This window comes from Takifugu rubripes, chromosome 13 (assembly GCF_901000725.2).
Source record: "Takifugu rubripes chromosome 13, fTakRub1.2, whole genome shotgun sequence".
NCBI classification, from domain to species: Eukaryota; Metazoa; Chordata; class Actinopteri; order Tetraodontiformes; family Tetraodontidae; genus Takifugu; species Takifugu rubripes.
This window is the reverse complement of record NC_042297.1, coordinates 16,385,077-16,402,151: the sequence shown is the minus strand read 5'-3', so window position 1 is coordinate 16,402,151 and position 17,075 is coordinate 16,385,077. Positions and strand designations below refer to the sequence as shown.

General features: G+C 41.7%; 1 protein-coding gene across 1 annotated transcript in view; it reads right to left on the bottom strand.

Moving 5' to 3' along the window:
• Nucleotides 1–5,547: 5,547 nt before the first annotated feature.
• The window catches only part of LOC101075165 (protein diaphanous homolog 3), a 102,969-nt gene continuing 91,441 nt past the window's right edge, over nt 5,548–17,075 (bottom strand). The window contains exon 29 of the mRNA XM_029846052.1: nt 5,548–6,566. Within this exon, the coding sequence (XP_029701912.1) occupies nt 6,505–6,566 (62 nt within the window). The 3' untranslated portion in view covers nt 5,548–6,504. The remainder of the gene's footprint in view (nt 6,567–17,075) is intronic.

Sequence of the window (17,075 nt, the reverse complement as noted above, 5' to 3'; positions counted from 1 at the left end):
ATGTTGAGCCAGTGTATCCAGATGGAAATCTGAAAAGCACTTTAAAAGGCAAAATCAATTCTGTGATCGTCAATGAACTGCAATGTGTTTTTGTTTTTAATTTTATTTATTGGGCGTTTGATGCCTCAAAAACAAGCTGTAATCTTGTCTTTTAGTCTCCCTACTTGCACATCAGTCGGTAAGAGAACAAAATTAGCATTGATCTGACCACCTGGTGAATCCAAGTCCAATATCAATTGTGGTGTTAGATCTATTTTATTCTTTTCTTTTGCTCTGTAAATGTCTGCATGAGATATTATACTCTATTAGAGCCAATGATTAGTTATGACCTGTGCGCCATATATTCTGTGTTCTCATTTTAAAACAGTGAAGGCGAAGAAACTGCAACATAAAACGCTGAAGTCTTGGTAAAGATATTGATGTCTGAGTTTTAACTTTATTTTGATCTTTCTACTTCAAATATTTTCCTCTTTTTCCTGCATTCGTGCCTATTTTTTTTTGTCCTGAAAATAATTAAAAAAAATGTTCTTCTTGCAGGAACTAATCAAAATTCTCCGCAGTCGATGCGCCTGGCTTTTGAAGAAGCCGTCCAGTGACATCTGCCCTGGGCGCTAGGGGTTACTGATTTAAGTTCAACTCATACCGCACTGAATAACAGGAGTCATTAATGGGTTATTTCACCGTAAACCCTAAGGCTGTGTTATAAAAAGCAAGGAAATGACAGGGGTCGAAATCGAGACAGAGAGAGTGACACTTATTGTTACATCTTGGCTTTCCAGCGCCCTCCGGTAACGGTTCCAAAGAGGACAATGGAATCACAGAAAGGGTGGACGGCAGGGTTACGCATTTGTCTAATTGTCATTCCAATGCAGAGAACATCCCAGCAAGGTGGCCTTGAATTTTCAGACCTCAAGGGCTATCTGTGCAGCTCACATCATTGGTGTTAAAAACTGTCACAAAAGTCCTCACTGGGATTGTTTTTTGCTTTTTTAAAGTACCACTGGAGGCATCTGCTCCATTTTCACAGCCTCTTTTTCTTTAACCACCTGCACCGCTTATCCCACCGGCAGCTGTTATTTCTAAACTGCTTTTTTAAAGATGGACAGAGCCGTTGGAATAATGACGCTCCCTCACAGAGGAAAAAGGCTGGAGTCATTGATGCTGCAAAGTTTACCGCTTTTATCGATGACTGTGACCAAAAGCTAAATTTGAGCCTTTGTCTTAGAAAGAAAATATTAAAATGCATGTGAAATAAACAGCAATTAAATTAATCTGAGCTGTAATTAAAGCCGTACTCTCAGGCGTGACACTGTGTGTGCTCTCAGATTGGATCGACGGAAGTGTCTTGCAGGATTCTTGCTTTTGACAAGGTGATTTAGTGACAAATTTAGAATTGTTAACACTGTTAAACCAGTCCATCACCTGGTACCAGTCAGTTAAACTCTTCCACTAAGGGATTCAAGAAACTTAGTTTTAAATTCAGTCTCCGAGCAACCCGTTGATCATGTTTTTGAGCTATGGGAGTGAACCAGACATAGAAACAGCAAAAGTCTGCACAGAACGGCCTCCAGAACCACCTTATTATGGGACCTACTACTGATGTTACCAGTACGAATGGGTGTGAATTTAAATAAAACTCTATTTTTATTTTGTAAATTCCACATGTGTTTGGTTTCACTGCTTTTGCATTTCACACTAAATCACACACTAAAACACGACGTGAGATGATCCTTTTGGTTCAAATTGGTTCGGAAATGAGTGTCACAGCTCAGTCTTGGTCTAACCACATCAGTTATAATCACTAGTGGTGTTTGATCAAGCAATCGTCTTTTTCTGTTGTTAGTGTTGTTTTCTGTGTTCAGGTACCCAATTAGTACCTGAAAGTGTTTTATTTAGACAATAGGGTGCGACATGTGTAAATGGATGTTGTTCTCGTCATAGTTTTTATTTTTTCTCTACATTAAACCAAGCGGACTTTTTAGCTCAACTTTGCTTGAATGTCATGAGACACTTTTACAAATTGAGAGTATTTGGTGCTTCCTAATAAAAACTGCCACAAAACAAAGTCAGCAGCTCTCAAATGTGAAAGCTGCCATATTTAAAAGTATAGATAGATAGATAGATAGATAGATAGATAGATAGATAGATAGATAGTAGATAGATAGATAGATAGATAGATAGATAGATAGATAGATAGATAGATAGATAGATAGATAGATAGATAGATAGATAGATAGATAGATAGATAGATAGATAGATAGATAGATAGATAGATAGATAGATAGATAGATAGATAGATAGATAGATAGATAGATAGATAGATAGATAGATAGATAGATAGATAGATAGATAGATAGATAGATAGATAGATAGATAGATAGATAGATAGATAGATAGATAGATAGATAGATAGATAGATAGATAGATAGATAGATAGATAGATAGATAGATAGATAGATAGATAGATAGATAGATAGATAGATAGATAGATAGATAGATAGATAGATAGATAGATAGATAGATAGATAGATAGATAGATAGATAGATAGATAGATAGATAGCTAGATAGATAGATAGATAGATAGATAGATAGATAGATAGATAGATAGATAGATAGATAGATAGATAGATAGATAGATAGATAGATAGATAGATAGATAGATAGATAGATAGATAGATAGATAGATAGATAGATAGATAGATAGATAGATAGATAGATAGATAGATAGATAGATAGATAGATAGATAGATAGATAGATAGATAGATAGATAGATAGATAGATAGATAGATAGATAGATAGATAGATAGATAGATAGATAGATAGATAGATAGATAGATAGATAGATAGATAGATAGATAGATAGATAGATAGATAGATAGATAGATAGATAGATAGATAGATAGATAGATAGATAGATAGATAGATAGATAGATAGATAGATAGATAGATATTTTACCTGAAAGAAAGGTCTTTGTTTTCCATGTATATGAAGTTTTAATAAATATTTTATAATGCTTAGAGATTATTTTATTTGAGAGGTAATCGGTATGAAACCTTTTGAATGTATAATGTGTACGCCGGCCTGCTGACAGCGCTGACCTCTTCCCAAAGCTCACATTGCTCATGTTGCAATGTGACCTTTATGAGATGCCACTTTTCCGTGGATTATCAACTTGACAGAAGTCCGCCGCTGCAGTGCAATCGCTGTCTTCCGTTTCACCGATGTTTGTGCAAACCGGCTAATTTTGCGCATCTGAGTGTTTTGCGAGCCGCCTTTGAAGGCAAGGCAAGGAGACATGAAGAGAGGGAGAAAGGAAAGACAAGGTATGGGATGATGAAAGGAAGGAGAATAATATATGGGTGAAACCAAGACAACTTTGGTCGATAATGCCAACATCAATAGAACACATTTTCTCCCTCCTTTCAGCAATCCTACTGAGGAGTTCTTCTCATCATAGCCTTTGGAAGGTCGGCATCCATCATAAGTATGCAGCTTTCATTCAGGTGATGGACTGATGTCAGGCCCTTTCATAGCTGGATGCGGCGCCATAGAAGGGACCTTTTCTCCTGATCTCTGTCCGGACGCCACATGCACACCAGAGGGGGAATGGGATGTCGTGACATTGACCGACACCCTGATGACTTTTCATCATTTTGAGAAGAAACTGATTCTCGTCTTGTGTTTCTTAAGTGGTTTTGGCGTACTAAAGGTAAACATTTTAATGAAATCTGACAAATAATAATCTTAATGTATTGATTAAGTGTTGTTTTATTTGTTGTTATGGCTCGCCTCATTTATTGTTGATCAAGTTGTGCGAGTTTATCTTTTTTTTTTTTTTTTACAAACCTTACATTTGCTACATGTTTCAGAGTTCTTTTAGTCTTCATTAGCATAGACAACATCTTCCGCCACAGCAAAAAAGTCTACAAATCACATCGTTATTGCTACAAATTAGACAAAAACGTCTTAATTGTTTGCTGTTCAACACATCGCAATGTTTTTAATCAAATCCTACAGCCATGATTTTCTCCACTTATCATGGGACTAAATATCTGTCCTACAGAGGAAACTCCTCAGAAATAGCTCAATTATACACCAAATGATGCCTTTGAGCCTGAAAAATCTAAGAAGGGAAGCTGTTTTCTGATGATTAACAAATGGTAATTTAGGGGTCAAGTCACCTTAAAAGGAGCAAAGAGGTGCCTGTCCCCAATGTTGCACTTACACCAAAAGTGGCTTTGGCGACTGCAGCGGCCGGCTACCCTTGAGGGATGTTATGTGAGCGGCTGGAGCACTGAGTTGAAACTGAGAGAAGCTCAACTTCATGCAAATGAACCACAACCACACATCACAGCCTGAAATCCCTGCCCTTTTGGTCACTTAGGTCACTTCAAGTCACCTGAGCGACCACAGGCAATTTTGTCCCTTTAGGTGTGAATCCAGCACAAGTATATCCAGATTAAGATTAAAAGCATTGATATCCACTTCTTCCACTTAAGTTTATTTCTAGTCTTCTCAGAAGACAGATCTCCACCTCTTTGTGATTACAGCTTTCAAGAAGCCTCTGTCCTTTTCTAAACAGTTCAAATGCAGAGGTGTGGAATCGTTTCACCTTGTCCAAGGACAGCAACTTTTGCTCTTTGCCGTTTGCACACCCTTTGCCATTGTGAAGCGTGCCGTACACTGTGCACACACAACCAGGGCTTTACTGTTGTTCTGCCTGCACTATTTGATTTTTTTTTCTCCCTGGGCTTGGGTGTAAGGGGTCTGTGCTGGCCCTGACAGCAAAAGAACAGTCTTTAATAACAGAAATCCAACACTGTGGGGAGCTTCTGTTTGATTTCATGGCTCGAGGCAAAGCTGTCTGAATATTACCCTAACTCCCCTAGTGCCACACAGGGGAGCTCCACCTCAGCGTCTTCATTCTTCATATTTTTATTGGAGGCAGGAGGAGATTGTGAGCAAGTATGGATGTGCGTCTCCGTGTGTGACTTGAAAGAGGCTGCTGCAAGTAAGGGTTATGTGTGCATGTGCATACTCCTGAAAGGATATAGGTCTTTTCTAACCACAGAGGCTGAGTACGGGGTTCGAAACACTTCTCAGCTGTCCTTTGACCACAGATGCCAAATATTACTTCATCCCTGGGCATTGCGGTAGGGACACTGCTTATTCGATTCCCTAAACCAATCAATGCTGCAGTTCTGCAGAAACACAATCATTCAGAGATCTCAGGCGCTCTCATGCAGTATGTGGAGTTACTGCACTAGCGCTGTTGCACCTTCCTGATTTTACATTCCAAGGCCTTGAAATTATGCTTGGTTTCTGCAACAACAGTTGTTCTTTCTGTGTAGAGTCAAACTCAAACATGACATACACATTTCTTGCTCAGGCCAGTAGCATCTGACATGCCAGAGAATCTGTCCATCTTCTTGCAAAATGTGAAATCATACAGTAATTTGACAAATCAGTACATCAAGTAGACGAGGTACACTACAAAGAACACTGAAAACACTAAAAACAACAATCCGTTTTATTTGTCTGGATACATACAGTATAAGTTACATTGGGTATCAAATATAAATGCAATAGTGTATGAACCCAATTGCAAACACAAAAGACTCGGCACCAATGGAAAGATTCAAAGGTTTACTGACAAACCAAACAGTTCAAAAACATGGCAGCCGATGGCTAGGTCAAGGCAAGCAATGGCTTGGTACCAGAAAGAGCAGCACAGGCAGACAATCCGACCGAGGGGAATCAGCAGGAGGAGTACGGCTAGGGGTTCAGTCATAAACTGGCAAACAGGAAAGTAAAGGCTGAAATCTTGGTCAGGGACAGAAGGCTGAGATGATTACCAGGAGGCAGACAAAGAGGGAGAATCGGGTTCAGGGACTGGAAAGTTCAGGGGCTGGTGCTGGAAAGTTGGGGAGAAGAATGACAGAAAGACTCATGTGGCAAAAAATATTCTGGTCGGCCTGACTTTAGTCACGGGGAATGTTGGGTGCACCTGCACAGATCAAAGAACTGGATTGCGACCGTGCTGATGACCTTCTCAATGGCGAAGGGCCCAACAAAACTGAGAGCTCAAGGAAGAAAACTTTGCTTCTCTGTTCCTCACAAAGACTTCCTCACACCTCGTTGAGTCCTGTCTTTTAACGGGCAACAAGAGACAAAATGCCAGAGCATGCAGGAAATAATCATTCAGAGCCACACTGTTCCAGACGCTGTGGCAGTCACCACAGGCTGGTTCTCTTGGCACAGCAGATTGAGGGTGGCATCAGAACCCGAAGTTCCAAAACTGAAAACCTTTGCTTTGGTGCTGGGGCAGGCCGAAAATGATGGGCAGGTGGGAGTCAGCCTGTCCCCCACTGCTATTCCCACATGGAGAGCTCTTCTGGTCAGGTTGCTGATCACATGTCACCCTGGCCTCTTTGGGGGTGGAGCAGGTCGGAATGGCCTGCAGAGTTTAGCATTCTCATCATAGCGCTCTGGGGTTCCCACTCACGGCACAGAGATTATCTTGGGCTCAGGCAGAATTGAAGCAGAAGATTCCAGTGTGGGAACTGTAAATGAAAGAGGATGAGTAGACATCAGCTGTTTCAACTGGGCAAAGAGGGATGTAAAGGCAATGGCTTTGGGCTTTTGCAGAAAATCTGGCATGTGCAGCAGCCTTCTCAATTGGTTGTCTGTGTTGCTTGGGCATATTTTCAATTCTCTCAGACTGATTCTGTGGAGACAGAGGTGTTGCTGAGTCCATGTCTGGACAGATTGTACTCTAACCAATTGTGCATGAACTCAGTTGCAACAGAAAAACTAGGCACCAAAGGAAAGAGTTCAAAGGTTTACAGAAACTCTGGCAAACAGACAAGCATTTCAAAAACATAGTTGCACACAGCTAGTTCAAGGCTGGCAGGGGTTTGGTACCAAAACAACAACAGCACAGGTAGACAATCCGGTGAGGAGAGGGCAGCAGGAAAAAGTATAAGTGGGCAATCAGTCAGAAATGGGCTTACAGGAATCAGTGAAGCAGAGGCTGAAATCTTGGTGAAGGACAGAAGGCTGTGATGATTACAGGAGGAAGACCAAGCAGGAGAATCAGGAACTGAGGAATCAGGCAGAGGAATGATGGAAAGGCTCACATGGCAAAGAACAATCTGGAAAATAGTGATTATGTAGCTAGTGACTACATGCTTGGCTGAACAAAAACAAGCATTTTGAAATTAACTTCTGTCTTCATTGGTGATAGCACCCTTGAAAGATTCCTGGCCCAGTCACATGACTGTCTCCTGATCACAACACCTGCATTTTAGTGCATGTAGTTAAGGTCACGCATACAGTGCGAAAAGATCATAGGACTCAATGTTTTACAATGACTTCTTGTGGGTTACAACTTTACTGTGTTCATATAGTCACATGAAAGATGCAGAAAGTCACCACATGACCCACAGTGAACATTCTGCAGGGTAGAGCAAACTATAATATTTGTCAGATAAAGAAACAATAATTGCAACACAAAGAAATCAAACACACGACCCGACGGACAGTAACCAGGCTGCTACTGCCAAACAGAGTGTACATAACAGAATGTCCCATATTTGCTAACCGTGTTGTATTAGAAATGTGAAGACTGTCGTGATGTTCCTGAAGGCCTGGGAGTTTGTGATGGAAAGCTTTGTGGTAGCTGCGTGAAAGAAGGCTAATAAAGCTAATAAAGCTAGCTGTGGTTACAAGAGATCTCTGCGTCTGTGTGGAGGACCTCATAAGTTTGCAATTTTCTTCCAAGAAGAAGCACCAAAACAGGACAAAATAATAAAATGCACACTTCATTTGGGCACAAAGGGGGCTGCAAGGAATGTGTGTACTTAATTATGAGTCAAAACCTATTCTCATGTCAAGATATGATTCACATAATGGATGTTTACACTTTGAGCACCACATAGAAATAAGCCATGTATCGCTCCCCACATTTAGTCATCTCAGAATGTTGATACAGAGAATGCATCCACCTTTGGTCATTTTCTGTGCATGATGACATTGTTTTCCAGTGAACCAACAAAGTTATCAAAAACATAACCCATACTGGGAAACAATACTGGCACTTGTCTAATAGGCTAATACCCTGATGATCTACAGACTACAAATAAGACTGAGCCTTAACACTTAGGCCTTAGCCTCAAATCCCAGCAGCACAGATGTCTGGTCTCATTTCGAACACCTATGATACTGCACAAAGTCGGTTCATTAGGAAGCAACGCAGCCTCCGAGGACTGCCTACAAGTGTTCTGGAGACCTTTCGATGAGCCTGATGCTGTTTGTCAATGATCTTGTACAGGAGATGAAACCGCACCTGCCTAAATATGAATACCAGAGAGAAAATTGTATCACCAAGAGGGTTGTTTGCATAGATACACCAGCAAGTGAGAAAGTTATAATGAAAAAAACAAACAACAACAAAAAAAACATTATGACAGTTGTGGGTCTGTGATGTATGCTGTTGGTTAACTGTAAAATAAACAGGCGTGCATCATCACCTGATTGTGAAGGGCGGTCTGGCGGTTACATGAAAGGCAATTACATTTAGCAAGCTCATTTTGTTTCTGGAGTCATTTGGAAGTTAATTTTAGACCATTGTTGAGTATTTTTGTGACACATGAGGCTTTTTAGTTTTTCTTTGTTTTTTTTAATTCCAATTGGGTGCTCTCGATTTAGCAGGCCTGAGGATATATCATGCAAAGTATAGAGCAGAAGCAAATAGACTTTAGGATTCTTCATTGTCATATGAATGTACATTCCCTCTCTATGAGAAGGTGTTGTGTGAGGACATTGTGAGAGGACCTGTTGGACCAACATTCCCACAACTAAATAAAACTCAGAGGGTCTGACTCATGAGTCTTTTTCTCCCTGTTGCAACCTTTGAAGGCCACAGTCTTCAAAATGCCCCTACGTTCCCAGACGTATGTGGATGGTCAATGACCTGGAAGCTCTCACATCCCCTACAGCAAGACAGGTAAACACCGGACTGTTTTGACAGGATTTTCCAGTCGGTTGCTGCAGTAGTCAACAATTTTGCTATGACACTAATGACAGTGGCTCTCCATGTCCCCAGCTAGAGCCTGCTCATGCCACACAGGTCTGGGCCTCGTGGAAAGATGAGAAATATCTCCGGTCCCAATCAGACATCTGTGCAGCAGGGTTTTAATCCTCTAAGACACTTTGTCAAGGAAAGGTCTCGCGAACAATTGTTTTGTTCAAGGGGTTGTTAATGACCCTTCATCCAGTGGTACTGGGAGAAATTTGTCCCTTGAGGATTTGGTTCTCGGTATCTAAAAAGACCTGAGTGGCCATCTGGATGGTTGACAAGTCAGACTGAGGACTTCTAGCCTGAGTGTGTTTCTTTCATGAAGCTCCCAACATTTGTTACAGAATGAAGTGACCAAAGCGGGCCCATTCCTTATTTCCACAAATTTAATTAGATCCTTAAGGGTGAGCGTTTCATAGCTCAATGCCTTTTGTTCTCTGCAAAGCATAGCAGACTCGTGCAATATTAAATGCGCCGATGAACACCACGAGTCACAGAGTTTCTGCTCCAAAGATGCCGTAGATGGACAGATTATCCAAGGAATGCTGTGATAGATGAGTGTGTGAGGGTGTAAAATCAGATACGCTACAGCCTCTTTCATCGCATCAACATGGAAGCACAATTCCCATCTTGGAATACAGTTCCGTGTGGATGGTCAACTGTAACCATTAAGTCCAGTAAAACGAAAAGAAAAAAAAAATCTAAATCGGTCCAAAGCACAATATGCACACAATTTCTGGGTGTCAAGCTTTTCCTCTGCTCCATCCAGGCCTATGAAGTCATTTCACAAAGTCAGCTAATTCAGATGATCTGAGAGCCAGCCCACGTCAGCTGATGCTCGGCAAACACCCCTCTTTGTAATCAGCTGGCACATCCCACGCAGAGCGTGCTCATCGAGGTGTCTTGACCTGCCGACTCCTTCCGCTTCCTCATCCAGTGTTTAACTTTTTACTGCCTTAAGCAGAAGATATTCATTTTTAAGAGATCGTTTGATGTTTTATGCATGCATTTGTTCACTGTGCCTATCATTGTTCCGTTCATTTGTGGATTTTTCACGCCACTGCCTTCTTACTGTGTTCTAAACAACAGTTCCTCTCAGTTCAATGTTGGGTTAATATACAGGTGACAGAGAATAATTCTGACTGGTTGCCTTCTCGCATTGAAGGCAGCAGATTGTTATTAGATCCAGCAGTGATGGTTGGCAGCCCAGATTGACATTTTTCTTTTCAGATAATTGCAACTGCAGTGTATCAGTTCCTTGATTACATGTGGGATTCTGTGGATGCTTAAATATTCCTTTCACTCAACATAAGCCGAATGTCTTGAGGGCCTGTATTGGACAGCACCATGCGCCAACTTTCAAGAGCAACTTGCTTAAATCGCCACAGGAAAGGACATTTTTGCTCAACAGGCTTTTTGCTCCAATGGGAGCCCAATAGCGAGCTGCACATATGTGGTCTGAATTGGGCTTAACCCGCCATGTGTCATCGCTTTCTAAAGAGCAAAATTACCGGTTTCAGCATAAAAATAGGAAATTTGCAATGGAAATGAAATTAATGAGCCTTTGTTATGGTTTTTGTAGAGTCCCTAAGCCTCACGTATGGGACGGCTGGATAACTGATGACAGAACTGTCTGATTTTCCCGGCTCTGTTTAGAAGACTCGACTCCGGCTTCGTTGGCAGGATTTTATTATTGAGTGGGTTAAAAAAGCTGTGATCTTTATTGAGGAAACATACTGTGTCCGATGCAGGTGATGTGATGATAAAGTCTTAATTAATAATCTCTTAACCCACTCCTGCTTCTTTTGGTCTCTTTGATTCATTTCCAGTTTCGCGATGATGCTCGTCATTGAGTATGGTCCATGAGTCACATGGGCAACTGAAGGTTTCTGCATTTGTTCCCGCAGTCAGGAAGAAACCCAGTGTATATGTCCCGCGCTGAGTGCACTTCCTAAAATAGAAACCCAGAGCAGACACTCAGCTTCCTCTTATGCCTGATACACATCGATGAATCATCAGGGGCTGAACAGAAGCAATTTACTTAACTTACCATACATATTTGAGTTAATGATGAACCTTAAAATCCAACTGCTGGCAAAAGCGCACTCACAATTACTTAAAAAAAATCTTTATTGTAGAGAAGATGAAGGGAAATAGTGAAAAGCTGAAGGTGCTGACCTACTCTGTGTGCAGTGTTTGTTAATGTGGATTGTCTATAGACCAGGACACAGATGTTCCTTTTATAAAATATTCAAAACCTCCTGAAGCAGACACATTGGACACGTTGTGTGCGTTCGGTGGGGGACATTCCCAGTCCCAGTGTCACCACCTTCCCCCATCGAATTTCTGTGCCCATACAAAACTGAGTGGCTGTCCGTGCTAGTTAGCAGTGTCCAGAAACCCAGTGTTCTCTGTGTCACTGTTGTTTCCTGCTGCACACTTGCACAGACCGTCCACAACAATTGACTGAAAACACAATCCCAGAAGCTCTTCGGCGCACCGGAACTGCAGCAAAACCAGTCCAGAATTGCAATCTTTTTGACAGAACTGGTCGAAGAACAGAAAGATGCAGGTGTCTTGAAGCCTTGTGGAATCGCCAGTGCCTTCTTGCAAAATCTCCAAATGTGTAACGTATCGTTTGTTTAGGCAGGATCGAAAGCAAAGAAAAGCTTGTCAAGGCGAGCTGTGGAAAAAAGAAAAAAGGCTGATGGATGAAAGTGCATCAGAACAAACCTCAATGATCAAAAAGCTGCGCTTTGCAATCTTAAAAGGTGTGATCTTTCTCTTCTGTCCTCGACTGTGGGTGGAGAGTCAGGGATGAAAAGGTTGACGGCCATGCCTCCAGCGGAACTAGATTCCAGTCGCCTTTTTTACATAATGAAACAGCAGCTCGACATTTCTAAACATATATCAGTATATTGGTAAGAGCCATAGTTGACACTTTCACATCTGCATTCACAAGTGTTTCCGAGGCTTCGGTGTCATAAATATAAAAGAGAATTTATCCGTCACATTTGAAATGATGTTTTCACTCTATGTCACAGCTAGCAAGGTCAGAGCTGCTAAGAGTCGGCATCAGGTTGCACATCAAACACTGAAGGTAATTTTTAAACCTACTTCATGTTGTAGATAAATAGCAGATGAGCATTTTGATAACTATCTTTATTAATGGATTTATTTTGCCAGGGACAGTCAGGTAACATAAATCAGCATGGATGGGTAGATAGTCTGCAGAAAGAAGCTGTGGTGTTCTGTGAAGGTGCCACAGCCTCTGAATGGCTTCCCAGCAGAAGGTGGTCTGGATTGTGGAAATCCCCGTGAACAACAAAAAGGACTGAAGCCTTCGAAAGGACAGCCCCCCCACCCATTTGGTGTAACCTGCCTTTTCTCAGTCCTGCGAGCCAGCTGTGGCATGTCTGCTGCTGTCAGCCGAAATCATGGGATGTGACAGGCGGACAGCCTGCATGTTGGTGCGTCCTCTTCCAGCTTCGCTGCGTGGGCAAAGATGGAAGCTTTAAGTGCTGCACGTCTGCTTGCAGGATGACCACCTGGGAGTAAACTGAGCATATGTGCGGCGCTGCAGTCAGACAGGCGGTGTTAATGGCCGGAGAAAGGCCCCTCAACTCTGCTCGCCACCTCCGGCCTAAAAGCACCTGGAAGCCAGTCCGGTGTGTTCTGCTCTGCTCTAATGAGAATACATGGTGTTATAAAAACTCTCGTTTCCTCCACCAGCACCTTCCCTCACATGCGATTCCATTAATGTCAAGCCCCTTAAAATGTCCACATTCACTTGTAGTGTCAATTATAAACACTCTGTCTGGAGAGATCTGGTCCAAGAGATGCTGTCCTCTATCCGCCCTCACACGGCAAAAAGAGGCGTTGAATAGCACGTTTGTTACAGCGTTTCGTTCGCTTTTAAAATGTCATTGTTTAATGAACATATTTATCAATTCGGTTTCATGTGTTTTGCTGCCTCCTCTCCAGGCGCTGATTACTATGTTACAGCAACACTGAATTCCTTCGCTGTCATGACTTCTCAAGATAGTGCGACCGGTACTGTAAATGAGCCCGCTCTCTTATGCCTCGCTAGACAAAGCTCAGCGCTTTAATTGGCCCTCTGTTTCCCTGTGAATAAGGAAACTGGCAGCCGCTGCGCCTTTTCTTAATTGCAGCCAACAAATGTGGAGCTTATTTTGCGCAGAGTTTAATATTCCTTCCATCGGCTGTCGTATCTAGATATTATTTAAGACTGGAAGAGAGTGCAGCGGAACTAAGTGACAGGAGAGCTGGTTTGGAAAGTTGTCTGACAGAGAGGAGAAGTTTTGTCGCTGGAACAAAAATGCTGCGGGATTATTCCGTTTTCCCAGAATGAAAACATGAAACGGTGGTAAATGGACGTCGGAAGAAAAAAAAAATCAGAAATGTGGGTGTCAAATCGGTCTCAGGAACTGATTTTAGGCATCTGAACAGGCTGGGTGCACCCACACAGGACAAAGACCCAGTCACTAATTCACCTGACCCCCCCAAAGTGCATGTCTTTGGACTGTGTGAGGAGGTGGGAATGCCTAGAGAGAACCTACACAGACACATGGAGAGCATGCAGGCTCCACACACAAAAGCCCCCTGAGGGTAAACTTCCCTGCCGCATTTGAACCGGAACTTATCTGACCTGATGGTTCTTGGGCAGCCTGTGTTGCTGCCGGTGTTTCAATATCATTTTCAGAATTGTACCCACAGCTGTAATAAGTTAAAGAATGTTGGCAATATGGTGATTACTCTAATGTATGTTTGCTTTCAAACAGCATCCACAGGAGATGAAGCGCTGTCTGGCAGATCGGGGCCTGTTAGCAGCGCCGCGGCAACTGTTTGCACAAAAAAATGAAAATAAACTCATGATCTTTCAACGAGCTTAGCTGGTGACGAGATCATTACCAGGAAAGTGAAGAACAAACATGACTCCGGAGGGGGAAAAAAAATCAAATCCAGAAGAGAATAGCTCAGTACATGTTGCTAAGATATTGAGTATTAAAGGAGAGTTCCAATTTTTAAGCTTGAAGGAATTCCGTTATACTTAGTTACTATGGAACCATATACTATGCTCCAGTTTTATACTCTCAGCTGTTTTGGGAGTGCTTTGTTTCAAATCCACAACTTTGAGACATCGTAAAAATGCTGAAGTGTAGACATGCAGAGTGTGACATCGCTCCCGGTTTTCATGATAGTCGAGGGCTGTTGTTTCTACTGCACTGCATTCGATTTTGCCCCTTCACTGAGTACAAGAGTGTAACTAAATATGTTGATTGGAAACTGATAAAATTCATTCCAATACTTGTCTAGCCGCAGTGCCTACGCGAGGGCCCCCAGTAACATCTACCTACTTACCACCCTTAATTTAAAACACTGTCAGCTATTAAATAATCATGATATTATCAACATGTGTGCGTCCTGGTGTGTGACTGTAGCAAGTGCACCAGTCCTTTTGTACCGCTCCACCACTCGATTGTGACTGTTGTCAGCTCGTCAGTGAGCGATTTGAACCCGAAACCCGATCTGAGTAATGCATGTGCCAGCCAATTTGCGTTTTTCTGTCTTGTTTTTTTCTTTCTGCTTTCGGACACGGACCAGTCAGCTTTGCGCATGCGTTGCAGAAAATGAGAATGTCGGTGTATTCGTCTAAATAAAATTTATTTAAAAGAAAAAGAAAAACCTTGGCACATACGTTGACAATGCATGAGAAAAGCCTTGTGAATACACGGGTTCACAATATTATGAGAGAAACAGGAGATCAGGGTTCAATACCTTTAATGTTAGTCTGATTCTTAGTGAGGGCGAGGTTGTGCGAGATTTAGGGCTGCACAAAACACACTACTGACATATGGCATCATGTCTTTATTTTACTCAGTCATCTCCCATATAGAATGAGTTCTATAGAGCTGTGCAGAAATTTTTAGCAAGCACAAAAATAATTATTGTGACATTAATTTTGACTGATCACATGATTATGGAAAGGCGGCTCTTTTATCTGCATACCAACACGTCCTGTTTTTGGTTTTTAACTATTTATTTATTGTTTCTTTATTTATTGCATTTTAACTTGTTTATTTATGGATATGTGGTTATTTATTTTGGTCAAGTTTGCAGGCGGACAGATTAGCACATGCGCAGAAGCGATGTGGTTCAGATGGGGTCCAGGTACAGATCAGACTCTGACACTCCCCAAACACTGTTTAGCACCTTCTCTGGCAGCTAATGATGGATTTGCCAACAAAAACCTTGATATTTTACATTGAATACATATATTCCATTCCAGATATATTTCAGAAAGCCACCACAAAGAAAAGAGACCTTTTTCTTGCCTAATTGCTTGCTGTTTTTTTCTCATTTATAACCCAAAGGTCCAAGTTAAGGGCGCACCACACAGTGGCCTAAATTCATTATTAAATCATCTGATCTTTACTTTCAAGAGCAAAGCCAAATGCATAACGTATTAGGTTTAGCTCATGGGTTTAATATCCATTAGAGATGCACGGAGCAAAAATTTATAGCCGTGTAATTGCTGAGGTTATTGCACGTGTGCAGAACACAAGAGGAGCATTTTTCCAGTTAGAAAACAGTGAAGCGATTTCTGTTTTTCATCAAAGGCCCTGATGATATATCAATAATTCCACACCCGATAGGACACCATCGGTGTCTTTGTCTGCCGTTGCTGCTCGTTGAGTCCCTGAGATGTGGACCATGTGTGGCGTCAACAACAACAATAGCGTCTTTGATACCGGACAGAACGCAAGCATTCTGCCCCACGTTAAGAACAAAACAGAAAAACTTGATTTTGAACCAAATGATGTTATTGCCATTTTATTTTTGTTGAAATATGCATTCATTGTGAATAAGGGACCACATAATCTAAAAAAACCCCACATATATGAATCTGGAATTCTCTTTTAAAGTTTCCCTTCGAACTGACACTATAAAATGCCATTATCATTTTTTATCACTATTGAAGCTTCCAGGTTATAGTCATTTTCAAATTCATGTCATTAACCAGCCCATCTGAAAGGGCCCCATTATGCAAAATGGGCCCAGTGACAGTACAAAGTCTGGGAAGTAAATGTGAAACTTATGAAGAGAGTTCAGGCACTTTAGGTGCTGAGTAACAAGCTTGATTTGCAAAGAGCTTTGGGCTTTTTGACTTAGCTGACCGCTCGTGTGCACAAAGAGAGGTGTTATGCTTAAGGTGAAAGAAAAATCTGGAATCTATTATATGTCTGCAGTTATATGTGAAACTAAAATGTGCTTTTAAAAGTCTTGTTTTAAGTTTGCAGGGAATAAAGTATAATCATTTCTAGAATTTCATTAATATGGCCCTACACTAAAAAGGAGCCTAAAGGCGAGTTACAGCGCTTAAAATGAAGTCCAGTGGAGACGTTCTAGCTGTTGTGTTAGGATACATATGAATAGCTCGCAGGTCTGTGTTGAACATCTTTGGGCCAACAGGCAGGAAATGCTGCTGTTGGTGGGTGAAGAAGGCTAAGTTGATCAAATTAATGAGCAAGTCCCCGCAGCAGACCCCAGAAGTGCATGTTTGTGCTGGAAACACATGGTTGATGAGGGGAATTTAAAAATCATTCCGCTGGGTCGACAAATGAGCCATTTGGTCCAATTTCTGTCATTGTTTGGAAGAAATGCCCTGACTTGAAAATGTCACAGCAAAACCTGGGCACCATTGTTAAACCTTCATGAGTAACAACCAGCAAAGCAGTGAGGTTTCCTTTTTTGAGATGAACTAGAACTTTTGACTTTCCTACCCCCCCCCCCCACACACACACACACACACACCCTTCTCCAATCACTGCAAAGTAAAAATCAAAGTGATGGGGTCCAGCTCAGAAATGAATTGTGTCGTCCGCCCTCTGCATCTGTGGAATCAGCGCGCGAGAAAATCCTTATGGTGGCTGTATTTCAGAACCGGGAAGGCTGCAGCTGCGAGTTTAAA